The sequence below is a fragment of the Heterocephalus glaber genome, unplaced genomic scaffold (assembly GCF_053883595.1).
Source record: "Heterocephalus glaber isolate CG9 unplaced genomic scaffold, H.glaber_assembly_v1.0 deba00000621, whole genome shotgun sequence".
In the NCBI taxonomy this organism is placed as follows: domain Eukaryota; kingdom Metazoa; phylum Chordata; class Mammalia; order Rodentia; family Bathyergidae; genus Heterocephalus; species Heterocephalus glaber.
The window spans coordinates 23,395,613-23,423,506 of NW_028258153.1; the positions used below are offsets into that span (position 1 = coordinate 23,395,613).

At 35.4% G+C, this 27,894-nt stretch overlaps 1 protein-coding gene across 2 annotated transcripts in view; it reads left to right on the forward strand.

Annotated features, from left to right (window-relative positions):
* The window catches only part of LOC101705543 (ATP-dependent translocase ABCB1), a 94,805-nt gene that overhangs the window by 24,917 nt on the left and 41,994 nt on the right, over positions 1-27,894 (forward strand). For both annotated transcript variants that reach the window (XM_004851210.4, XM_087206273.1), the window contains 12 exons: positions 1,462-1,510; positions 3,989-4,180; positions 4,817-4,988; positions 6,313-6,437; positions 10,792-10,963; positions 12,807-12,920; positions 13,062-13,172; positions 13,365-13,490; positions 13,593-13,796; positions 14,075-14,245; positions 26,042-26,203; positions 27,024-27,194. In XM_004851210.4, coding sequence (XP_004851267.1) covers positions 1,462-1,510; positions 3,989-4,180; positions 4,817-4,988; positions 6,313-6,437; positions 10,792-10,963; positions 12,807-12,920; positions 13,062-13,172; positions 13,365-13,490; positions 13,593-13,796; positions 14,075-14,245; positions 26,042-26,203; positions 27,024-27,194 — 1,769 coding nt within the window. The remainder of the gene's footprint in view (positions 1-1,461; positions 1,511-3,988; positions 4,181-4,816; positions 4,989-6,312; positions 6,438-10,791; positions 10,964-12,806; positions 12,921-13,061; positions 13,173-13,364; positions 13,491-13,592; positions 13,797-14,074; positions 14,246-26,041; positions 26,204-27,023; positions 27,195-27,894) is intronic.

Genomic DNA, 27,894 nt, shown 5'->3' on the forward strand with positions numbered 1-27,894 from the left:
GTTTAATTCATAAATTAGGCTCAATAAGAGATTAGTAACAACAACTAATAATGAAAATACAGCAAGGATAATAATATACTGTAATAATAATTATGTGAGTATGCTCCATCTCTCACAATATGTTACTGTATTGACTGTACCCTCCTTGTGATGATGTGAAATGACACCATGGGTGGTTGACTGCTGGTACTCAAACAACAAAGTGAAACTGAAACTAGAGGATTCTGTGTATTTTCTACCAGATTTTGTGCAGAGAAATGAAGAAAATGAGATATTCAAATTTTAACATGAATCAGTAATTCAGAAAAAAGGCTAATTGGTAATAGTTTATTTTTGGAGGTTTTTCTTTTTGCAGATTTTGGAATATTTACTTATATGTAACAAAGTGTCTAGAGGGTGGGATCAACATCAAAACTAAAAATTTATTTGTGTCTCATATGAATTTTTTTACACAGACTGAAGGTAACACTAAAATTTTTTTATTTTTTTGGTACTTGGGATTGAACTTGGGTCCTTGCGTTTGCGGGGCAGGTGGTGGAACCACTGAGCTAAATCCCCGGCCCTGTAAAATATTTTTAATACATTTTTTTCACCAAGCAAAGCTTGATGAAGTGATATTATCTGTGCATCATGTCAGTGCTCAAAATTTTCAGATTTTGAAGCACTTCAGATTTCAAACTTTCAGAGGAATAATCAAAATGTATCTATATTTTGATGCTTAAACTATGACAATATAAATTGTGTGCAGATTGGAACAAGAATGATCAGGTTGTATTTATGTTTTGATATTTAAGTTATGAGTGTATAAATTTTTTGCCTATCTTGCATACCTTTTTTTTCAAGCCAAAAAACAAAAAAACCCCACTGCCTTCTCAGTCCTCAAAGCCAGCATCTTGGGTATGCTCAAAGCAGAATGCTAGCTAATATGTATTGAACTTTTAAATGTTTTGTAAAAACTTCCACGATGGATTTAGGGTTTGTTATTGTTTTGTTTGTTCAAGGATTTCCTCTTGTGTTAACTACTTCACTGGAAAAATTCTTAAAGATAAACTTTGAGAAATTGAATACAAGTGTATAGATATATCAGTATTTGGTGATTCTCACTAGTGTTTATAACACTATCCTTTGTATTTGATAATTTTAAAATAAACTAAAACTTGGAGAAATGCAATGTTAGATTTTAAATATATCCTTAAGTGTCAAGTATGCATTGGCATGTATTTATCAGTGTGGGTTTCATCTTACAAATAAGAATCATCGAATTTAGTCTGTGTGTGGTTGCACACAGCCTCCACGAATGTATTGGAATGAATGCTATAATAATTATACACAATAGAGATGGAGTCAGTGTGTCCTGGTTTTTTCTTTTTTTGTAAATTGTGTTTGGTTCATTTATATGTGCTTATTTTCTAATGGAGATGAAGGAGACATAAGTGGTATGTTTGTTTTGTGGTGACCTAGGTGACTTCACCACAGAGATCTACAAGCGTCTGGAGGAACAGATGACCACGTAAGTAGATGTTTTCTTTACTAACATTTTCTTGGATTTTTCTGAACCAGTCCCAACATAGCACTGTTTAATAATTTTGCATTATGTTCATAAAAATTTGAAATTTTGAGGTGAACAATACCATTTTTAGGTTTTAAAGAGAATACTATGCAGAATTATTTTTAAGGAGAAGTATTAGCTATACAAGATATATAAAAGTAAGGTTAGGACTAAAATAGACTCATTGCTTGCACTGGCAAACATGGGATAATTAGAGAAATTAACAGGGAAATTAGAGAAGTTTAAAGTAGCCTTTTAAAATACAGTGGTACTTAGGTACTGCTCATTAACTAGCCTCAGGAAGCCTGCAGGGTCCCAAACAAATTGTTTTGGCTCCAAGGGGTAATAGTCAAGAGACAATTTCTAGCTTGCATTTTGAATACCAAACAAATGAGCACCTGGGGAAAATGTTATCATCAACATGTGTCAAATACCAAATTCAACCAGTTTCAAAGCAGTTGAGTACCAGCATATGACTGTATTAAGAAATGAATTAAGAATCATTATATTCAATAGCTTTGTAATTACTGCCTTGCTTCCTGATGTTTCAGTCATGACATGATAATAATATCAGCCAATGGGAATTTTTTAAACTCAGTTTTTAATTCTAAACAAATAAACATCCAGAAGAAATATAATCACTGACCTTAACAAACATCAGAGAAAATTTTTTGTTAATGATTTTCACATCTTGTACTTTACTCTCTAGAGTAGTTTATTACAGATGTCTGAAGATAAGTGTTAGTGACTCAGATGATAAAGATAATGCATCATTTTGTTAATTATTTGGTAGGTTTGAAGAAAGTAGAGACAGTTTGTTATATCTTGAAAGATAAACAAATATCTCCGTATATTCCTCTGAAGAGGCATTGTTTTTACATTGGAAACCAGAACATCTTGGTTGATAACGTACATTACATCAAAACACATTACTGATCCTCAAATCATGAGTTCTACTTGTTAAATCAGATTTCTATTAGCTTTCCTTTGCTATATACCCTTAGTACTGAGGTAATATTTAATTACTGATTCATCTAGTCATTTATTAACTAAAATTGGTAGTCCTAAGTACATGTTCCCAGATAAGTACATTGTAAATTAACAGGTACACCTGGGGGAGGTTTGGTTTAGCAACCCTCTTGCTGGGTTGTGCGCAGAATTTTGAACCATAATATGAGAGACTAGCTTCTTATTGCACAGACATTCTTATGGCCTCTGCATTGTACAACTATTTTTTAGAAGATAGCAAAGAAGTTTTAAAAATGGGGAATTGGTGTCCTATATCTTATAATGTTTGGTTTTAACCTAAAAATGAATCTTAGTGAAGCTTAAGTAGCTCTGTAGTGAAGCTCAGTAGTTCACTTTTTAAATACAAAGAATCAGAGCAAGGAGCCTTCAGTTTTCCTAGATACCAAAGGTTTGAAGTTGGAAGATGCCTTTGGTTTTTATAGTTAGACATTACACTGGAAGGGAATCTACAAATTATTCATTAAACATGATAGGATAGCTCATGATGGCCAGTTGAACAGATGATGTAAAAATACTTTTTGTTTTGTTTCATACTTTTTGTTGTTACTGAACATACAAGGTCTGCTGGACTAGTAGCCCAAAAGGCCAGGATATCATTTCCATGTCCAGGTTCTACTTTCTGTGAAATTATGCACTTTTTCCCATCCTGAAATGTGCAGACCTCCCCAAAGGGTTCAGATTTGCTTGGACTGTTCAGGATGGTATGACCATGTAGGCCCTAAAGGGCTCATCAGTTGATGTTGATATAGTAAATGTAGACAGGACTACAGTGATACACCTTGCCTGATTTCCCACAGCCATTCACAGTCACCAACTTGCTCACCGTACTCACCATATGCCAGCACTGGGCCCAAGACTATCTCACATGTGACTGAGTCACTATACTTACTTCCATTTATAATTAGAAAAATGAAGTTTAGGAATGGTCAGCAGCCTGCCTGAGATTCCAGAGAAATTAAGTCAAGAACTGAGACTGAATCAAAGTAGAAATCACTTTTTAAAAAATTTTATTTTATTAGCACATTTTTGTGGTACATAATGATTATATTCATTGTAGGGAGTTGGTACATGTGTGTAACACATCTTAATTCTTTATACATTCCCTTCCCCTCCCCGATTCTTCTGTCTACTGATCCTCTTCCTATTTGCAAACAGTCTATCTCCCTGTTTCCTATTACTTATCTTTTATTTTGCTCTTTAATTTTTTTATAATTTGGGTTTCTTATATAAGAAAAATCACTCAACTGTTTTTCTGTAATAGTGGAGATGTAGTTAGATGCTAAACATAAACTTTGCTTGTTGCAACCCTTATTATTTGTTAAGGATAAGTTAAAAGTGAGAATGAGTTATCTGTTTTGGAAAGATACACTGATTGGGAAACAGCATATGTGTGGTGTTCTTGTTTTCCAGGTATGCCTATTATTATAGTGGAATCGGAGCTGGTGTGCTTATTGCTGCTTATATTCAGATTTCATTTTGGTGCCTGGCAGCTGGAAGACAGACACACAAAATTAGAAAACAATTTTTCCATGCTATAATGAAGCAGGAGATAGGCTGGTTTGATGTGCATGATGTTGGGGAGCTGAACACGCGGCTCATAGAGTAAGTAAACAGTTTTATGGTTGACTCACATGTGTTTCTTGCTCTTCATCTCATGAAATAGATGTCATCAGATCTGTTAGAAGATATTAGTGCATCACTCAGAAGACTAAATTCCTCCTGAGTAGTGCCAGGTTTTATGTACCTTTTGTCCCCAGTACCTAGCAGGGTATGAGGGGACCTGCATGACTGTCACTGAGGGAGGGGTTAGATTTGCCAGTAGTGTGCTGTAAAACAGTGTGCAATCAAACAACAATATAAAACTTTCTAGGGAAATTTCTGAGAAATTTGAAATTTCTGCCTTTACTACTTTTTCATTACACCATATCCATTTCCTGGGGCAATGTAGGCTATAGATTCCTGCTGTTAGACAAACTTTCTACTAGAAATAGTCATCCAGCCAAATGAAACAAGCAAACGCAGAAAGATCCTAGATGTAAACTAGTTTACTCCACTCTCAAAAATCCAAACTAGATTCAGAAGAAAAGTTCTGTGTTTATTTTTTTTTAAGCAACACATTTACCGGTACATTTTAGATATACATAGTGATAACATTCATCATAGAGAGTTGGACCTCTACATGATATATCTTGCTTCTTCTTTTTTCGGCATTTCCTCTAAAACTGTCTGTTCTTTTAGTGATGTCTCCAAAGTAAATGAAGGAATTGGTGACAAAATTGGAATGTTCTTTCAGTCACTGGCAACATTTTTGACTGCTTTTATAGTTGGATTTTCACGTGGTTGGAAGCTGACCCTTGTAATCTTAGCCATCAGCCCTGTTCTTGGACTATCAGCTAGTATCTGGGCAAAGGTAGGTGAAATCTGTGATTTCAGGTTTTAACTCTTCCCTAAAACCCCATGGAAAAGTCTAATTATTATAGTCTAGATGTTCTATTTCATATTTCCATCTTCTGTTCGAAATCATCAGGATAATGTGATCAACTTCACTGAGCACTGCTCATGTTAGGGCTTCATGTCCTTGGCCATGTGATTATTACAGAAAGATAAGAGCAAGAAGAAAGTAGCTCTTATAACTCATTTTTGCCTACATAAAGAGGACATATGGAGTCCTAAAGCTCCGTGTTCAGGAGTGGGCAGTGCCATAGTCATGCAGCAAGTAGAGATTGTTCAGCAAATAGCACGTATGTCCATTCAATTAACATTTTTGATTTTAATGTTTTTAGTTTTGGAGACAAAGTTCCATCAGCATTGTAATTTTTTTCTATTCATACATATTTCAAGCAGTTATAAAATTTAAGGAATACACTTTCTCTCCCCACACACATGTAAATCATTAGTCTCCAATTCTGTCACCCAATCAATCACAGTAGTAGACCAATAGAAGTTGGCCTTTCCCTTCCTGGTACACATGCCTCTAAGGATTTTGTAGAGCTTCTTTTTCCATTCTTGGTGGGTGTTATATCCATTTTATTATCTGGTTTGAGGTAAGATTGAGTATGTGGTGGACAGATTGGCCTGGTATATAGTTTTTGTTGGGTTCCACATAATTTAGAGATAACACAAATACATATAGCAAACAGATATAAAAACAGAAGGCCAACCAAAACCAAGCCTAATACAAAATAAATTAAGCTATGAATAGAAAGTTTTGTGTTATTATGTTTCTTCTTTGTAAGAGTCTTTTTTGTCTCTTTTGAACTCTGAGTAACTACTATTTAGATTATGATACATAGTGTATTAACTATTCTTTTTCTCTTATTTTGTTCTCAGATAAATGCTCAGGAGTACAATTGTTGGGTTGTATAATATAATGATGGTTTTCTATATTTTTATTGTAGTATGATAAATATTTTATTTTCTGAAATTTAACATCTCTCAAAAGTCCCAATTCTACTTATTTAGATGAGGACCCATGTGGTTTTCCTGGAAAAAGAGTAATCTAGTATGTACCATCTCCATTTAAAAATAACTTGAGGTGGTTTGCACAGTGAACATATATGCTAAAATGGAAATAAATCATTATTATGGAAGTGGAACATTATGATCAAAAACAATTAAGAGAAAGATTTTGTCCTTCACATGCATTAATATATTTGTGTATTTATATATTTTTCCAATATAATAAAGTTAACTTGTTAAAAATGCTAAATGATGTGAAATTGCACTCAAAACAGATACTGTCTTCGTTCACTGATAAAGAACTCTTAGCATATGCAAAAGCTGGGGCAGTGGCTGAAGAAGTCTTGGCAGCCATAAGAACCGTGATTGCATTTGGAGGACAAAAGAAAGAACTTGAAAGGTTTGAGTTTCTTTTTTTAAGTTGTTAAAATTGTTAAATTCTGTGGCATCTTATATGTCCTTCAGGTTGACAGTGTTAGTTATGAGGTTTTCTCTAGTATAAATGTTTTCTAATAATTAATGAATATATTGCAGTGTGGCTAACATTCTGTAGAAGTTGCAAATGTTTTTGTACAATTCTTTTATCTGCCAGTTCAAAGAACTTTATGTAATTTCCTAGATGGACATTAATACAAAAGTAATTTTAAGGCTAAAATATATTTTATATCTCTGTTGAGTTTTTTTGCCTATCAAATTAATTCTTGAGCTTTGAAGATTGGATGAGTGCATTTTGCATGGTATCTATGGGGTCATTTTAATCTGTGGTCTATTTCTTCCTTGTCCAGATTCGCATTTAGTCAAGATATACTCCATGATTTGCAAGAAAAAATATAACTAAAAGCACATTTGTAGAAAAGTTCAAAGTCTTTTTAATGATGTATTGTTTACTACAATCCTTATGATGGTCCCTTTACTTAGATTTCTAAGAGAATAGATGGTATTTTATAGAAATTTAGAACATTCATTAGATTCAGTAATTTCTAGGCATCAAGAAACTTTCCATAAAATTTAACATCCAGGGCCGGGGATTTAGCTCAGTGGTTTCGCCGCCTGCTACGCAAGCGCAAAGACCGGAGTTTGATCCCTGGTACAAAAAAAAAAAAAAAAAAATTAACATCCAACCATGATAATATATACTATAACATTACAAATATATTTTTGCAAACAGGAAAATCTAAACTATTCCGTGTAGGAGACCATACGTTATGTGGTAAAGCCATAAAGAAAATAAGGAAATGTTAATTTATAAGTCAGAATAATGATTACTTCTAGGAAGACAAGAAGATGTGTGATGAGGGCTGGACACATGGCTGTGTACTCACAATGCCTTGTTTTAAACTTCTGCAAGCTTACTTAAGTAGCTATCATAAAATTATTTTTAGCATTCTGCATATGTGTTTGGAATCTTCATTTGTTCATATGATATATTTCATACCCAAAAAGATAATTTGTGATAGCTAAATTGGTACCGTAGCTGTATGGCAGGCAGTATCTATGTTGTAGTTTGATTCTCCCTAAGGATTTTGCTATTGCTTTAAAATTAATAAAATAGGAAGTCTTACTTAATGACCACGCCAATATCTCAGAATACCACGGAAAGCCCATAGTCTTGTGGAGCTGAAATTGTAGTGAGAGATGGAAAAAGGTACAGATAGCTCAAAATAAGAAATTATGGAATAGAACTGTTGGAATAAGCATTGTTTGGAGCAATAAAATACTCTTAAAAGAAAAAGTATTATTTAGAGAGATATTAAATTATAAATTTGAAAAAGTAAGGGTGTTCTGATGAGGGTGAGAAGGGCAAATGTAAATACAGTGGCCAGGGAGATCACATTGGGAAAGTATCATTAGGGTGAGGCCTGAGAGATGAGGAAAGGCCTCCCATGATGGTGAAAGGACAGGAGGATCAGAGGAAGCACCTTCCACATACCCTAAGATACCTAAAGACTTCACTATGTTCTGGAAAATATTATCAGGCTTGTGTGAATAGGGCTTACTTAAGGGAAGGGTGTTGAGGATGAGCAGGAACCAGAATGTGGAGACTTACAGGTCATGGTGAAGAATTAGAGTTTTATTCCAGAGAGGGGGAAGTGGTGAAGGTGTTCAATAGAGGAATGGCCATTTCTCTGTCTGGAAAGACTCTGAGGAGTAGATGACATCTGTTAAACATTAGGGTCGGTGAGAGCAGTGGTGTCTGATGCAGTGATCTATTTGATAGGAATGATGGTGGCTTGGTCTAGAGTAGAGGCAGCAGGTGGGTAAAGGACTCACCTTTGGGGTTTAATTTGGAAGTTGAATTTATAAGACTATTTTCTGACGAAACATAATCCTTGTTTGCTTTTCACTTTGTTCTCTGCTTCCACATGTACAAACAAAGTCTTAGTCTGAATTTCTCTTCAAAAAATAGACAGGAGGAAGCTGGCTCTCTGGCTATAGGAATGTTACCAGAACTGTAAATGAATTTAATAGAAAAGTTTTTTCTACTTAATTTAAAAATATTTTTCTCTCCTTATGTTTGGCAAATATGTTTGTATATTAGTGTTGATTTCTTTGCTTAATTAAAATAATTCCTGCTCTTTGATTAGATACTTTAATTGACAGTTTCATAGTAGTTAAGAAGAGTAATATTTTTTAAATACTGGGCTTTTGTATTACTTGAGTCTATTTTTGGAACTCCCACTTTAATTTTTATTTTCATACTAAAGCTTCTAATAAATGTATGATTTTAAAATCGGTTTTATATGAATGTTTTATTGAAAAACAAACCAAGAAGCCTGTGTAAAAAGGAGTATTTGCTTATGTCTCCTTCCTTCTCTGTACCCTTATTTTCATTTATCTTTTATGAATCTAAATAAATTACCTCCTCTTGTTGCTTCTTCCTGTGTAAATGTTTCCTCTGGCTTCACAGGACAACATCATAGTGAAATGGTTTTGATGTCTGTCGGTCAGTAAGCAGACCCAGTACCAGTATGAGACAGAGTATGAGAAGCACTGAGTTCCTTAGCAGTCAGCAGTCGTGTACAATTTATGCCGAGTACTACTTTGTTCCTCATCTCAACTCCTAGAAGGGGACACACATGGGCATTCTCATGCACGACACATGCCTCCTACTGAAATGTGTTTCTCAATAATAGTCCAAGATGGCAAGTTGGGGACTTACATATGTATTTTATCACTGTAAGTTCTGTTTACATTTCATTTTCAGTGGACAGAATTGCCATGTGAATTGCACATGGCATGCTTTTATAATTGTGATAAAATGGCCAGGTTTTAAAAAGTAGCTGTGAAGGCCAGAAAAATGTGTGCTTCCTGAGGGGGTAGTTTGAACTCAGAATGAATAGCTTGGATACGCCAAAGAAAATTAACATAATATAGTCGTGTATTTTAAACTCCAAAATGTAAAATGACTATGAAATTAAGTTCTTTGACTTCAGCAGTTTTGAACTTCTCTGTGCTAGGCAAGGGGCTAGATTCTTCAGGGAGTTTTGATTAAGAGGATAAAGACAGATTCAAGGCTCAATTATAATCTGTCCTATTTCTCTAATTACTTTGCCTTAGCTGTAGATTTGCAGTTTTCTTTTACCTTACCTTTGAGCCATAATCTTATCTCTATCTTTCTTATTGAGCAGGATGGTCTGTTTCTTTCAAATGAAATTAAAGTTGCAGGACCATCTCCTTTAGCTTTAGCATCAGAAATTCTCCAGTCTTCGAGGGTTTAAAAGTACTCCAATTTTCATCTGTGAATTGAATCATTAGAACTGTAGAAAGATGTGCTGGTAGACACATTTTTCTACACATGTTGTTTCTTATTTGATGCTTGTTTTTGCCCCCTTTTGTAGAATTCATGTTTGCTCTAAAAATCTTAGTGTGTGTTCTCCATGACCTTCATACCAAAATCTGGTTACAGGGTTGAGGAGGTGCTGAAAGTTTTATTTTTTCAGCCTTGTAGCTACAAGAACTTGGGTGGCCTATACCAAAAGGACAGAGCCCCTTAGCCCAGCAGTGAGCAGCAGTTGTATGACAAAAGTTGGGAAGGATATTTAGGCAGTGTTGAGAATTATAAAATAGAGGAACATTGATATGTAATGATGGACTAACGTTGTTGTATATATCTAAGCCAGATATCTTTTGTTGGTGAGTAATATTTAAAATACGTATCTGAGAAAGTAAGGTAAAATGTACAGCTCATTTAAGGAAAAATATTACATAGCAATTCAAAGCTCTGCAAATGCTCTTGTGTGTATAATCTCACCGTGGGTCCTTCCAGCAACCCCAAAGGGAAACAGGACAAGGAGCAGACTGTCGCCAAAGTTTCCTTATGGTTCAGAAATTTCAGTGACTTGTGTTCAATACTTTCTAACATTATGTCACCATTTTATAATTACAAAAGAGGCATGGAGATTTTGAAGAGAAGACAATGATTTTCATGTCTGTATTCCCCGTATATGAAACAGTACATGTTCCAAAAGTTTGTGAAATGTTGCTTCACTTATTTCACTCTTGTTGAGGCCAGTAAAGAAGCTTTCAAATGACTCCTTCACAAGTAACTTTCCCCCATTGAGCCTTATTGTACTCTTCTAACAGCAAGGAACAAGATAGTAATAACGTTGTAGTGTCACTGAATAGGAAAAGAAGAAAATATATGCATGTAACAGGGTTCAGAATGTTGTAACTGCTCAATACTATCATGCTATGTAGACATATTTTTCCTAAGATTTATAAGGATATGTGATACTTTTTGTTTTGTTTCCCAGGTATAATACAAATTTAGAAGATGCTAAAAAAATTGGGATAAAAAAAGCTGTCACAGCCAACATCTCTATGGGTGCAGCTTTCCTGCTGCTCTATGCGTCCTATGCTCTGGCTTTCTGGTATGGGACCACCTTGGTCCTCTCAAATGAATATTCCATTGGACAAGTTCTCTCTGTAAGTGACATGTGACTTATAGATAGAAATGAGTCATTATTACAAATGCCAATGAAACTGAGTGGTGTTGGCTTGACAGAAGAATATATTTTGAACAATTGTCGAATACTACAGAGACATGCATTACTAGGTTAAAGTGTAGGAAGGAAATTATAGTACATGCCTCCAACTAGCAATTTTGTTTTTTTTTTAACAATGTCTTGTAGAATTACTCCTTTAAGTGAACAGCATTAACATTATCCATATCTGTAGTGTGTACTTTCATTCGATGATTCTTTTTTTTTTTGATATCGGGGATCAAACTCAGGACCTTGCGCTTGTGAGGCAGGCAGCAGCACCACTGAGCTAAATCCCTGGCCCTCGATGATTCTTTTTTACAAACTTGATGCTAAGTGCTCCACTTTGATTTTTCACTTTACTGTTTATAACAACAAATAGTAAAATACAGACTTTAATTTACTTTTAATTCTTTTGAATGCTGGCCAATCCAACTCACAATATTATGGAGGCGTAAATTGTTAGTCTTCAAGAAAGAAAATTGTATTTGGATGTTTTCTTGTCTAGAGTTTTGTACAAGTACAAAGGACTTGCCATTTGATGTCATCTTCTTTTATTTAAAGACATGGAAATAATGTTCTAACCAGGCTCTATTTCTGTCTTGTTGGAAGAGTCACTCTGTTTCTTTTCCTTATGCCATACACAAGTGTAATGGGTTAATGAGGGACCGTATTTTGTGAGTCCCTTATTACAGTTCCATTTCTCAGGATTCTGATTTGTAATATGAATGTAATAATTGCCTCTCTTTTTTTTTTCTCATTTTTTAAGCTATGACCTCTTTCAATATTTGTGAAGCTTTTCTGTTAGGATTGAATTTTACAAACAAGTTTTTTGAGATGCTAATGCTGTGAGTGACTGTAGGTTGCAATAAGAGATTATACTCTTTGATTATAATCTAGATAAGTATTTTATTTTAATGGTGCTGGGCATTGAACACAATGCCTCAGCCACACTAGGCAAGGCCTTCTACCATTGAGCCTCATGCCCAGCCCCAGATAAGCAATTTGAATCCACTATTCTTTGAGGAATATCTGCTTCAACATGGGACACATTTCGTGTAATGAGTGTAGGATTTGATGGACAGGATTCAAAGTCTAACAGTGCTTCATAGTGAACCCTTCAGCGTCTTCTTGCTCTTAGGCCAAAACAAAGTGTCAAGAAGCATGTGCCCTAACTCCTAGTGTTGCTGGAAGGAGTGATGGAGATGATGAGTACAGAACCACATAGCAAAGTCCCTTCACCGTGTAGTATTGGGCAGTATAATGCCCGCATAGTTTGAAAACCTATGAATAAGGTCATTAGTTCTCTTCAACCTTGAATACAAGCAAAGTGAAATCTGCTTTGCATTATACCCTCCGCATGATCTACATTAAAATTCTAAACCATTGAAAAAATACAAAAATATTGTTATGTAGTCAAATAGAACTACATTGACATTTCACTGAGCAAGTAAGACTAATTCTGCATGCTAAAAATACTAAATAAAAGTATGCATCCTATGTTCTTTTGAGGAATAATAATTTAATATAATGTGAAGTTTGATATATGTTTAAAATCCAGAGTGATTAAATCTAGTGTATTGACATCTATTAAACCATGTGACATTTTGTGGTCATACATTTGAAATTTACTCTCATTTATAAATTTTAAAATGTTTTTAATATCCACTATGCCTATGTTGCTTTGCCATTTTAAAACAGAATTACTCATGCTGACAAAAAGATGAAGTATGGAAAAGATTGTAGTTAACAGTACATAACTCTGTGGTTTTTCTTTCCTTTCTCAGGTCTTCTTCTCAGTATTAATTGGGGCTTTTAGTATAGGACAGGCATCTCCAAACATTGAAGCATTTGCAAATGCAAGAGGAGCAGCTTATGAAATTTTTAGGATAATTGATAATGTAAGTCTCAACCAACCAATTTAGTCACCTAATAAAAGATTTTCCAGTTGAGTCAGTTTTGTCGTCACTTTACCTCCTCAACCTGTCACTAGAAAGTGTTTACTGTAACATCATCACTTCCTAACATTTTATTTTATTTAGGAGCCAAGCATCAACAGCTTCTCAACCCATGGACACAAACCAGACAATATTAGGGGAGATTTGGAATTCAGAAACATTCACTTCAGTTACCCATCTAGAAAAGAAGTCAAGGTAAGTGATAAATTATTAACTTACAATTAACCAATCTGTTGGAGGAAGAGTTTCTGACACTTCCCTTGAGTATAAAAACAGAAAAAAATGCATGTTTATTTAAGCTTAATATCGCACTGTCAGTTCATACATACAGTGTGTATGTGTGTGTGTGTGTGAGTATTACATTTTGTTTCTCACTGGTATCCCCAGGTGTTGAAAGGACTCAACCTGAAGGTGCAGAATGGGCAGACAGTAGCCCTGGTGGGGAACAGTGGCTGTGGGAAAAGCACAACGGTGCAGCTGATACAGAGGCTCTATGACCCCACTGAGGGTGTGGTGAGTTGAACACGTGGCCGATGGCAGTTACCATTATAGCTCTTGCTCGTATTGTGGTCTCAACCACAAGCATATGAAGGTTACACTTATCTTTCATCTCAGGTCAGTATTGATGGACAGGACATCCGGACCCTAAATGTAAGGTATCTGCGGGAAATCATAGGTGTGGTGAGCCAGGAACCTGTGCTGTTTGCCACCACAATAGCTGAAAACATCCGCTACGGTCGTGAAAATGTCACCATGGAAGAGATTGAGAAAGCTGTCAAGGAAGCCAATGCCTATGACTTTATCATGAAACTGCCTCATGTGAGTGGTTCTTCTTCTTCGTCATTCAGAGAGGCAAAGCATCGTGGAACTCTGGCTCGGTGCAGTCCACGGGAAGTTAGGCATAGAAATCAAGATGACTTTGGATTTCAAAGCTCTGCAAGTACCAACTAGGTGTACATACATATTTAAAACTTGGGGTTAGTTATTGCTGAGTTTGAAGAACAGGATTGTAGTGCCTGTGAGATTTGGATGGTTTATTGCATTACTTCCCAACTTTAAATTCTTTGCTCAGTCCTCTTGTGATTCTTCTGTTGCAGAAATTTGACACTCTGGTTGGAGAGAGAGGGGCCCAGCTGAGTGGTGGACAGAAGCAGAGAATTGCCATTGCACGTGCCCTGGTGCGAAACCCCAAGATCCTGCTGCTGGACGAGGCCACATCAGCCTTGGACACAGAAAGTGAAGCAGTGGTTCAAGTGGCCCTAGATAAGGTCTGTTTGCTCCAGTTCACACCAGATGGTTTATGAGTACCATGAAATTCCACTGTTAATTTCTCCTTCTTTTAATCATCACCTGTCCTGAAAAGAAGGGATATTTTAATTTTTTCTCAATTTTTATTTTACTTTTTTATTAGTACATATTTGCAATACATGCAATTTAGTCATTTTGGGGAGTGAGTACATGTACATAATACAGCTTATTTCTTTTTTTTAATCCCCTTCCCTTCCCCTCCCACCTCCCTCCCTCTTCCTCTAAATCCCTTTTCCCCATTTTCATTTTTTTTTGACATGTTTGCAGTACATAATGATTACATTCCTTGTGGAATGTTGGAACATGTACATACCGCATTTTATTTCTTTTTCATCCCCTTTTCTTTCCCTCATTTCTTCCTTCCTCCATCTCTTAGTTCCCTTCCAATTTGCAAAAGATCTCTCTTCCTATTTATTGTCTATCTTTTATTTTGTCCTTTAGTTACATTTTGGGTTTCTCATATAAGACAAACCATGTGATATTGAAATTTTTGCGTTTGACCTCTTTCATTTAATATTGTGGTTTCAATGTGCATCCATTTTCCTACAAATGACTCATGTGTATCCTTCTTTATTGCAGAAGAGTATTTCATTATGTATAAATACCACATTTTCTTTATCCATTTATCAGTTGATGGCAGTATAGGCCACTTTCAAGATTTAGCTGTTATGAATTGTGCTTCTGTAAACATGGGGATCATGCACAGTTGTAATCTGATGTCTTTAACTCTTTCAGGAAGATACCTAGCAGGGCAATAGCTGGGACAAATAGAATTTCTAGTTTTAGTTATTTGAGGAATTCTCATGCTGATTTCCATAATAATGGTACCAGTTTACCTTCCTTCCCATTCACAATGTAAAAGGGCAACTCTTTCCCCACAGCTTTACCAGCTCATGTTATTATTTGAGTTGGTGATAACAGCCATTGTTTCTGAACTAAGATGGAATCTCAGTAGTTTCAAATTACATTTCACTAGTGAACAAAAATATTGAACATTTTTATGTATTTATTGGCCATTTGCACTTCTTCTGAAAAATGTCTGTTCATTTCAGTTGTCCATGTTTTTTTTTTTTATTAAATTCTTTCATTGGTATATTTTAGGTATACAACACAATTACATTTCTCATTGGGAATTGTACCTTTATATAATGCATCTTGGTTCTTATTTTTTCCCCATTCCTAGCCCTCCCTTCACCCCCTCCACCCTTCCCTATTTAAAAAGACTTTATTTCCATTTTTTCCATTTCTCATCATTTTTTCTTTCCCTTCTTTCCTTTCCCCTGCCCCTCCCACTACCCCTACCCCTACCCCTTTGGACCTTTTATTCCTATTTTGTATTATCGATTATTCATTCTAATCATTGGTACATTTTAGGTATACAATATAATGACATTCATCATTGGAAATTTGCACCTTTCCATAATCTCTCTTGGTTCTTATTTTTCACCCTTGCCCAGCCCTCCCTTCAACCCCTCCATTCCTCCCTATTTACAAAGATTTTGTTTCCATTTTTCCATTTTCTCATATTAATTCCATTCTCTTCTTTCCTTTCCCCTACCCCTCCCACTTCCCCTTCCCCTTTGCCCCTTTTCTTCCTATTTCACATTATCTATTATACGTTTTAGTCCTTATTTACACTTTCAGTTTTGCACACCAGAGAAACTATTCGGTATTTATACATGTGTGTCCTATTTATTTCACTTAAGAGTGTCACCTCAATGTGCATCCATTTAGCTATAAATGTCTCTAATTCCTCATTTTTAATGGCTGAGTAGTACTCCATTTTATTAAAAAGAAAACACATTTTCTTGATCCAGTCTCCAGTTCATGGGCATTTGGGTTGTTTCCAAGTTTTAGCTATTACAAATTGTGCTGCCATGAACATGGGTGCACATATAATACTGTGGTATGATTCTTTTAATTCTTTGGGGAAGATCCCCAGCAGGGGAATAGCGGGGTCAAATGGGACTTCCAGTCCTAGTTCTTTGAGGTATCTCCATACTGATTTCCACAGTGGTTGTACCAGTCAACACTCCCACCAGCAGTGGAGCAGAGTTCCTCTTTCCCCACAGCCCCGCCAGCATTTGTTATTGGTTGATTTCATGATAGCAGCCATTCTTTCTGGAGTGAGGTGGAATCTCAGCGTTTTTCATTTGCATCTCTCAAACGACCAGTGATGTTGAACATTTTTTCACTTGTTTATTTACTATTTCTACTTCTTTGTCTGAGAAATGTCTGTTCATTTCAGATGCCCATTTTCAGATTGGTTCTTTAAATTTGGGAGGTCTGATCTTTTTAAGTTCTTTATAGATTCGAGATAGTAGACCTTTGTCTGAGGAAGAGCAGGTGAAGATTTTTTCCCACATTGTGGGTTGTCTCTTCACACTGCTGGTGGTTTCTCTTGCTGTGAAGAAGCCTTTTAATAAGAAGAGATCTTACTTGTTGATTGTTTGTGGTAGTTCATGGGCCACTGAGGTTTTGTTCATAAAATCTTTTCCTACACCAATGTCTTCAAGAGTTCTACCTAACCTCTGTTCCAGCTGGTTCAGTGTTTCAGTTTTTATACTTAGATCTTTAACCCATTTCGATTTTAGTTTAGTGCATGGTGAGTGATATAGGTCTAGTTTATTATTATTATTATTATTATTATTGGCATCTTTATTTTGAGAATTTAAAACTGCAGACAGGCAACAATTCCAAGTGTTGATATATTTCAACCTTAACAGAAAAAAAATTATATGTATGTATATATATACCTTTCTCACAGATTCTTCCAATCATATCCAAGTGCCCACCACACTTAGCCTCTTTCCCAGAGAGCTCATTTCTCCAATTAAACACGCTGTTTTCCTCAGGGATGTCCTGCACCCAAGTTTTCTTCACAATTCTTTCCAGGACAGGATAATGGCTCTAGCTGGAGACAGGGTGAACAGATGACAAGAAGCACCCAAGGCCTGGTTCACATATAGGTCTAGTTTTAATCTTCAACAAGTTGAAACCCAATTTTTCCAGCACCATTTATTAAAGAGGCTATCTTTCCTCCAGTGAGGGTGTTTGGCTCCTTTGTCAAAGATGAGATGGCTGAGTGTGTCTGGATTTGTTTCTGCATCTTCTAATCTGTTCCACTGATCCTCAGGTCTGTTTCTTTGCCAGTACCATGCTGTTTTTATCACAGTAGCTTTGTAGTAGAGTTGCAGGTTGGGAATTTGATACCCTCGGCCATGTCTCTGTTACCTAGAATTGCTTTTGCTATTCTGGGTCTCTTCTTGTTCCAAATGAATTTTTGGATTGTTTTCTCAAGGTTGATGAAGTATGCTGCTGGGATCTCAATTGGAATTGCATTAAATCTATATAGCAGTTTTGGAAGTATGGCCATTTTCACTATATTAATCCTTCCTACCCAGGAGCAGGGTGTGTCTGTCCATTTTCTGATATCATCTTCAGTCTCTCTTTTCAGAGTGCTATAGTTTTCAGAGAAGAGGTCTTTGATTTCTTTCGTTAGGTTGATTCCTAGGTATTTCAGTTTTTTGAATGCTATTGTGAAAAGAATTATTTGCCCTATTTCTCTCTCAGTGAGTCTATTACTCGTGTAGAGGAAAGCTATTGAGTTTTATATGTTGTCCTTGTAGCCAGCTACTTGACTGAATTTGGTTATTAAGTCTAGAAGACTTTTGGTGGAGTTCTTGGGGTCTTCTATATAGAGTATCATGTCATCTGCAAATAATGACAATTTGACTTCTTCATTACCTATCTTTATTCCTTTTATTTCTTTCTCTTGTCTAATTGCCATGGCTAATGTTTCCAAAACTATATTGAACAAGAGTGGTGACAGTGGACATCCTTGTCTTGTTCCTGATTTGAGTGTGAAGGATTTCAGTTTTTGACCATTTAGTATGATATTGGCTGTTGGTTTTTCATAGATGGCTTTTTATCAGTTTGAGGTAGAGACCATGTATGTCAATTTTTTGTAGGGTTTTTATCATAAATGCATGTTGGATTTTGTCAAATGCTTTTTCTGTGTCTATGGAGATAATCATATGGTTTTTGTCCTTGGCTCTATTGATATAGTGTATTACATTGATTGATTTGTGTATTTTGAACCATCCCTGCATCCCTGGGATGAATCCCACTTGATCAGGGTGTATGATCTTCTTGATGATCTTCTGCATTCTATTTGCCAGTATCTTATTAAGGATTTTTGCATCTATGTTCATTAGTGAGATTGGCCTATAGTTCTCTTTTTCAGTTGGGTCTTTCTCTGCTTTTGGGATCAAGGTGATGCTTGCTTCCAGGAATGAATTTGGGAGTATTGCTTCCCTTTCAATTTCATTGAAGAGTTTAAACAGTAGTGGCAGTAGTTCCTCTCTAAATGTCTTGTAGAATTCAGCAGTGAAGTCATCATGGCCCAGGCTTTTCTTAGATGATAAGTTTTTAATTATGTTTTCAATTTCATTGATTGATATTGGGTTGTTTAGAATTTTTAGGTCTTCTTCATTCAATTTTGGGAATTTATATGTATCTACGAATCTGTCCATTGCTTCTGTGTTTTCCATCCTTATTGGCGTACAGGTTCTGGAAGTATGTATTGATGAATCTCTGGATTTCTGCTGGGTCTGTTTTAATTTCACTCTTTTCATTCCTAATTGCTTGGATTTGGGCCTTTTCTTTCCTTTTTTTGATAAGATTGGCTAAGGGTTTGTCAATTTTGTTTATGCTTTTGAAGAATCAACTCTTGACTTCATTGATTTTTTTGTATCATTCTCTTAGTCTCCATTCCATTGATTTCTCCTCTGATCTTTATAATTTCCTCCCTTGTATGAGCTTTGGGTTTGTCCTGTTCTTCTTATTCTAGAAGCTTGAGGTTCAGCATCAAGCTGTTTAATTGGGCTCCTTCTGTTTTCCTAATATGCATATTCACTGCTATGAATTTCCCTCGTAAGACTGCTTTCATTGTGTCCCATAGATTCTGATATGTTTTATTGTCATTTTCATTTAATTGAAGGAACTGTCTGATTTCTTCCTTAATTTCCTCTGTGACCCATTGTTTATTCAGAAGTGTGTTGTTCAATTTCCACGTGTTTATGAAATTTTTCCTGTTTCTTTTGCTATTGATATCCAATTTCATTGCATTATGGTCTGATAATATACAGGGGATAACTTCAACTCCTTTGCACTTACTTAAACATGTTCTATGAGCGAGTATGTGTTCTCTTTCGGAGAATGACCCATGTGTAGCTGAGAAGAATATGTATTCTGATTTTCTGGGGTGGAACACTCTGTAAACATCTGTTAAGTTCATTTGTTCAAGAGTTTGATTGAGTTCTAGTATTTCATTACTTATTTTTAGTCTAGTTGATCTATCTATTTGTGACAGTGGGGTATTGAGGTCCCCCACTACAATTGTATTAGTGCATATATGACTTTTCATGTCCATTAGTATTTGTTTTATATAGTTGGGCCCACTAGTGTTTGGTGCATAGATATTTATGACTGTCATCTCTTCCTCTTGGATTGTTCCCTTTACAAGAATGTAGTGACCTTCTTTGTCTCTCTTAATCAGTGTTGGCTTGAAATCTACTTGATCTGCAAAGAGGATAGCTACTCCTGCTTTTTTTCGGGTTCCCATCACATGGAGTATTATTTTCCACCCTTTAACTTTCAGTCTACGAGTTTCATTTTGAATTTAGTGTGTTTCTTGTATGCAGTATATTGTTGGATTTTGCTTATTGACCCATTCTGCCAGTCTATTTCTTTTGATTGGTGAATTGAGACCATTAACATTGGTGGTTTTAACTGAAATGTATTGACATCATTGCCATGACTTTTTCTTTTTGTTTGGTTCTCCCCCTTTACATTTAATTTCTTGTCATGCCAGATAGGTTCATTCTGCTTCGCTTTCTGGGGTTATCATCCTCAATGTCTGTTCCTAGGATACTGAGTTAAATTTTTTGGAGTACTGGTTTGGTATTCACGAAGTTCCTAAGGTGCTCTTTGTCATGAAAGTATCTTATTTCTCCATCAATTTTGCAAGATAGTTTTGCAGGGTGCATCAATCTTGGTTGGAGGCTGTTTTCCTTTAGGGCTTGGAGTGCATCACTCCAAGCTCTTCTTGCCTTGATGTTTTGTGTTGAGAAGTCTGCTGTGATTCTGATGGGCTTTCCTTTGTATGTGATTTGTTTCTTTTCTCTAACGGCTTGTGGAACTTTGTTCTTCTGTTGAGTTTCTGGAATCTTAACAATTATATGCCTATGTGTAGATTTTTTTTGATCAAGCGTAGTTGGAGTTGTATATGCCTCACCTATCTGTATGTCAAGTTCTTTTCCCTTGCTTGGGAAGTTTTCTGCCATTACTTCTGTGAAGAGTTTTTAAATGTCATTTGCACTCTCTCCTGTTTCTTGTTTCACTCCAATCAGTCTTATGTTATTCTTCTTTGCATCATCTAGCAGCTGCTGCATTGATTTCTCATGTTCCCTTACAATTTTGAAGCAATGTTTCTTTTCCTGGTCACTAATTGCAATCTGATATTCTCTATATGAAATTCTGTCCTCACATTGGCTCATTCTGCTGTGTAGACTTTCAATGGAGTTTTTCATGTCCTGGACATCTATTTGCATCTGTTTTATGGATTCCATTTGTTTCCTATGTTGGGATTCCATCATTTTCCTGAGCTCCTCTCTAGATTTATTAATCATGTCCTGCACTTGGAGCACAATCTCTGCTGTTATCTGAGAAATTATTTCTCATTTCATTTTTTCCAGATCCTCTTTTGTTGCCAGTTCAGTGGCTCCAGGTGGTTGAGTCTTAGTGTTCCATCTCATTTCCCTTTGGGGTTGGTGTAGGTGATTTGGAAGTCTGGTTTTGAGACTTATTTATGTGTTTTCTCATTTTAATGGGGGGGTTGCTTTTGGCACCCGTGTGGCTCACCTCCTCTGAGCTGGGAGAGGTGGAAATGTGTCTCAGAAGCCCCTTCCTCTGGGCCAGGAAAGGCAGGAAGGACAGCAGCCCCAAAGCCCTTTCCTCTGGGCTTCTAGTGGTGGGACAAATGGTGGCCCCGAAACCCCTTCCTCTAGTCCCAGTTGTCCATGTTTTGATTGGGTCTTTCATTTTGTAGATTTATTTTTTTTGAGTTCTATATATATTCTAGATATTGTTCCCTGTGCAAGGAATGGCTGGCAAAATTTTTTCCCATTCTGCAGATTGTCTTTTTACTCGGTTGTTTCCTTTTCTGTGAAGAAGCTTTTTAATTTTATAGGATCTCATTTGTTGATTCTTGTTGTTTCTTGTGCAATTGGTATCAAAAAGTCATTGCTTACTCCTTTGTCTTCAGGAATTTTACCTGTTTTATTTTCCCACAGATTAAGTGTTTCTGTTTTAACATTTTGATCTTTGAGCAGTTTTGATTTTAGTTTAGTACATGGTGCTCTATGAGCCTAGATTCAAGCACTTGCATGTAGGTAGCCAGTTTTCCCGGCACCATTTATTAAGAGCTATCTTTCCTGCTGTATACATTTAAGCTGCTTTTTCAAGGGTCAAATAGTTGAAGATGCTTGGGATTGCTGCTATATCCTCTGTTCTGCACACATGTGTGTTTTTATGACAGTGCCATGGTGTTTTTGTCCCTGTGGCCTTGTGGTATAATTTGAGGTCAGGTATGTGATTCCTCACGTTTTTGTCTTGTTGCTCAGGATTGCTCTTGCTATTCTAGTTCTCTTCTGGTTCTGTATGAATGTTAGAAAATGTGGCCTCTTTAACAAATGATGCTGGTAAAACTGATCTACCACATGCAGAAGATTAAATTTAGACTCATCTCTCTCACTCTGTACTAAAATTAAATTAAAATGGATCAAAGTCCTAGATATAAAAACAGGAACACTGAATCTACTGGAAGAAAATATTGGTAAAATTCTTGAATACATGAGCATAGGCAAGGACTTTCTGAATGTAACCCCAATTTCACAAGAAATAGCACCAGCAGTCAACAAATAAGATTATATCAAATTAAGAAACTTCTTCTCTGCAAAGAAACAACCAACATAGTAGAGAGGCAACCTACAGAATGGGAAAAAATTCTGCCAGCTATTCCTCAGAGAGAGGACCAATATCTAGAACTAAAAAAAAAAAAAAAAAATTAGACCTCCCCCAAAATACTACTCAAAATAAGTACAATTGAAATGAATAGGCAATTCTAAAATGAAGTACAAATGGCCAGTAGTTACATGAAAACATATTTGGCAACTTTGCCTGTTTGAGAAACGCAAATTAAAATAATACTGAGATTCCATCTTACTTCAGAAGGTGCCTACTATCAGGAACTCAAAAAACAATAAATGATGGCAAGGCTGTAGGGGAAAAGAACCCTTCCATATTGTTGGTGGGAATGTGAACTAGTATAGCCACTGAGGAGAAACCACTATGGAAGTTCTTCAAAAAACTAAAAACAGAAATTCCATTTGACCCTGCTATACCTCCTCTGTTTCTTTCCCCCAAAATTAAAGGCATCAGATTTCAGCAATACATGCATACTCATGTTTATAACAGAACAATTCATAATAGCTAAATCATGGAAGTGGCCTATATGCCCAACAACAAATAAATGGATAATGAAAATGTAATATATAACTCAGCCATAAATAAGGATAAATTTGAATCATTTGTAGAAAAATAAATGCACCTTGAGATCATAATGCTAAGTGAAGTAAATCAGACACAGATGGTTAAATGTCACATAGTTTCTCTTATATCAGAAACCAAAGTATAAACAATTTAAATAGCAAAATAAAAAGGTAGATGCTAGGAAAAGGGAAATAGATCTTTTGGAGATGTGAGGGGGATCTAGGGAATGAAGGAGAGGGAAAAGAAAGGAAGAGGGGGTTGTTAAAGAGGATAGGGTGGGATATATATGTATGTATATATACATGTGTGTGTGTATATATATGTGTATATATATGTATATATACACACACACACACACACACACACACACACACACACACACATATATATATATCAGCTTCCCAGGATGATTGTATTCATTGTGTTCTGTAAATGTACTAATGAAACAAATTTTAAAAGACTTTGAAATACATGAGGTCAAGAGTAATGATACTGAATGAAGAAATAAGTAAATGCATAATTACAGGAAATCTCAACCCTCCTTTCTCAGTTTTTGAATGCCTATTAACAGGAGTAGAGAAGATCTGAACAACACTTTCAACTACTTTTATCTTATTGACATTTATGGAATACTTTATGCTATAGCAGCAGAATACATCTTTTTCTCAGTGAAATTTTCTCATAGAATATCACAATGATGGAGCTATTGTGGGCAATAAAATAAATTTCTAAAAATCTTCTAATTTTTAAATTTTGATTAGTCCATGTTTGCAGTATGCAATGATTATAATCATGGTGGGAAATTGGTACATGCACATAACACATCTTAAAAGAATAAAATTAATGTGTAGCATGCCATTGGATCTAGTGAAATTAAACTATAAATCTGTGTCAGAAAGAAATGTGGAAAATACCCAAATATTTGGAAATAAAGTTAAGTGAAATTTTTACTTTATTTGTGGATCCTTTAAAGAGAATATGGAATATTTCAGAAAAATACTTTATTTATTTAAATATACTTAAGAATTTATGATAATTCGGACAGTCTGGATTGAATCTTATATTACCATTCAAACAAGAATTTGATAGTCTGGGAAACTAGAACTACTGGAAAAGTGCTAAATTAAAAATGTCTTAAATATATTGTACAAACTAGGTGAACATGAAATAATTTTGTAGGGGTAACATACAAATAGAAAATTGACTGTGGAGTTTTGCATGATGTAATTAAAAATGTGTATGTGCTAAGAAAAAATATTTATTAAATTTGTATCAAAGTAAATTCTTAAATTCTCACTTGGAATTACACTGTCTCAGTTTCATGTTCCTTGTGATTAGTTTTTGGCCCTTTTATAACTTTAAAATAATAAAACTGTATGCCTTATAAAAATAATCTAAAGAGCAAAATAAAAGATAGATGATAGGAAACAGGGAAATAGACTGTGTGGAGATGGGAAGGGAATATTGGGTTGGGTTAGATAGGAGGAGGAAGAGGAGAAAAGGGAAGTAAAAAGGCTCAAGGTGCCGTGTCTATGTACCAGTACCCCATGATGAAAGTATTTATTATGCATTCTAAACACATGAATAAAAAAAGAACTACCTTTGACTATCAGGAGGGTTTAGCTTCCCTACAGTTCTTGAGTCCATAAGGCTCATTCACCAAACAGAACCCCAGCGCTTACTGCGCAGGCACTGTGTGTGTGCTGTTCAGCGTATCACGGTAACCAGGCTATAGCAGGGAGGAAAGAGAAGGGACAGACCTTCTCAACAGAGTGTTTGGGTGCAGCTGTCACAGGAGGACCAGAGTGGCATCTAGGTTGGTTCCAGCTCTCCCCTTTCTAGTGAAACTCTGTATGCTTGAGAGAAGACCAAGGGAGGCAAAAGCAGCTTACTAAGCATTCTGTGCACCAAACTAGAGGCAGACAGGATTGTGGCTGCTTTAATTTCCCCTTGAGTTGGTTTAGCTGTCATTTCACATCTGTGTTTTCTTATTGTTTGCTTGACTTTTTTTACAGTTCTACAGAGAAATTGTGTACCAAGTTATAAATGAAAATAGATTTTAAAGGTTGTATTTAAAACAATTTTCTTTAGGGTATAAATTTTGGAAGGGTGTTTCACATATCTCCTTTTTCTCAAAAATATCCAAAACTTGTTCCATTGTTTTCTCTACTTCTAGCTACTGTCACCTAATTTTTTTCACATGTATTTCTTTTCTTTTCAAGGTTTTACACATCTCTTTTTTTCATCTTGATCCTGATCCCTCTTTGGGAGTCTGTGTGTGTTTAATATAAAATGACAAACATTATAATCATTGAGAAAGTTACAAAGATTAAAGACATTTCAGACAAATTTCTGATGATGTGCCTCTATTTTGTATTAAACTAAAAATAAGATTGGGCATTTTATGACATTACATAGCTCTTCAATTTTTTCATAGTGCTTCTAACAAAGAACAAATTTTAAAAAGCACTTTCTGTGTATAAGTTCTTTATTTGTGTAACTTTATTTACTTCTCCCAACTACTCTAAAAAGCGAGTGCTATTATTGTTTCTGTCTTACATATGAAGAAAATGAGCCTCACACAGATTTTAAAAATTGGACTAAAAAATTAGGATAAAATCCTAGAACTCATAACTGGCAGGACTACCATTTGCATCTAGGTCAGTATAATGCTGAAGTTTAAGCTTGGCAACCACATATTTATTATTTGTTTTGATCATCCAGTTCATCCTATGAGACAGAAAGTTAGGATTTTTAGGGCTGATCTCTAGCTGGTAAATATGAATATAGCACCCTGGCCTGGGTTTGATTTGATTAGTCAGTGCTTGGATTGTAGAGTTTTATTACAATATATAAGTCCCTGATTATTACTGCAAATTTAGACTGATAGACAGGAAGTAAGATCCTTAGAGGAAGACATATTATTAATATGTAGATGCTATATTTTTGTTTTTATTTATGATAAGCATCATTTTAAACAGCCATCCATTGACTATACATTTATTGAGGGTAGATACTATTTTCCATAGCTTTAATGGTTTTACAGTGTCTAGACCATCGGTATCTAATAATATAAGTTGAATGAAAGAGTTTTGTGCATGGAGTTGTTAATATATTCAAAAGTTCCGTTTTTCTTTCCTGAGGCCCGAGAAGGCAGGACCACCATTGTGATAGCTCATCGCTTGTCCACAGTTCGAAACGCTGATGTCATTGCTGGGTTTGATGATGGAGTCATTGTGGAAAAAGGAAATCATGATGAACTGATTAAAGAGAAAGGCGTTTACTACAAACTTGTCACAATGCAGGTTTGATTAATCTCTGAACATTTCCTGGATTATCTCAGTGATAAGCTGACATTGTATTTAATGCTAGCAATAGATGTTATGTGACTTATGTTGAAAAGCAAAATAAATACTTAGGGAAATCAGCATCATACCAGTGTTTTAGGCACCTTTTTTCTTGAAAAGAGAAGAGTTAATGAAAGATTATTAAAAAAATATTTTAGTAAGTTCAGAAGTGCATAGTACAGTAATACCTTCTAGTAATGTGTCTACTGAACATTTCAGTGGTGGGTAATCTGAATTGAAATGTTGTAAGTAGAAAATATACAAGAGATTGTGAAGAGTTTATTGCAAAAATGCAAAATAAGGATTTCTAAAATTGACTGCATGTTGAAATGATAATATTATATACCAATAATATCTTGGGTATATCAGATTAAATAAAATGTAGAGTTAAAATTCACTTTATATCCTTTTTTCTCATTTTAAAATGTGGCTACTGGAAAATTTCAGATTACATTGTAACTTACATGATGGCTTATACCACATTTCTCTTGATGGCCCTGGTCCAAAGCAAACTTGACTGAGCCAAATACCCACAGAAAGAACATGACTAGATATGACACACAGAAAGAATTTCATGTTACTTCAGCACATCAAGAGGGAATTTTTCTTATTTAGTGGCTTTCATCTTCCAGTATATCACACAGAAAAGAAACAACAGTTTAACTTCATCCTTTCCTGTAATTAAATTATGATTTCCTTTGTATCTGTTATTTGATAATCAATTTTCATTCATTAATAGAGTCTAATCAGCTTGTGCATGTTTCTTGGTTTGTTTTAGACACAAGGAAATGATGGTGAATTAGAAAATGAAGTTTGTGAATCCCAAGGTGAAACCGACTTGGCTATGTCTCCAAAAGATTCAAGACCCAGTCTAAAAAGAAGATCAACTCGGAGGAGTGTTCATGGACCACAAGACCAAGACAGAAAGCTCAGCACAAAGGAGGCCCTGGTATGGAGGAGGATGTAAAGTTTCTTTTTTTAATGTATTTGTTTTTTTAGTACATGTTTGCAGAACCTAATGATCACATTCATTGTGGGGATTTGTGCATGTACATACACATCTTAATTCTTTTTTTGTCTCCTTCCCCTTCCCTCTCTTCAACTTCTCTTCCCCTCTCCATTTACATAAGCTCTGTTTCCATTTTTTTCCTTCTTTTTTCTTTAAATTCCTTTTCCTTTCCTTTTCATTCCCTCCTCCATCTCCCGTTCCCCTTCCCATTTGAAAAAACTCCTCCTACTTCTTAATATCTATCTTCCATTTTGCTCCTTATTTATACTTTGGGTTTCTCACACAAGTGAAGCAATGCAATATTTAAATGTATATGTCTGATTTATTTCACTTAAGATTATGGTCTCAAGACACATCCATTTATCTAAAATGTCTCAAGTTTATTCTTCTTTATGGCAGAGTAGTATTCCATTGTGTATAAATACTCCATTTTATTTATCCATTCATCTGTTGATGGGCATATGGGCTGTTTCCAAGATTTAGCTATTATAAATTGTGCTGTGATAAACATGGGAATGCATGTATCACTATTGTATGATGACTTTAACTCTTTCAGAAAGATACCTAAAAGGGAAATAGTTGGGTCAAATAGAACCTCTAGTTTTAGTTATTTGAAGACTTCATACTGTTTTCCATAGTG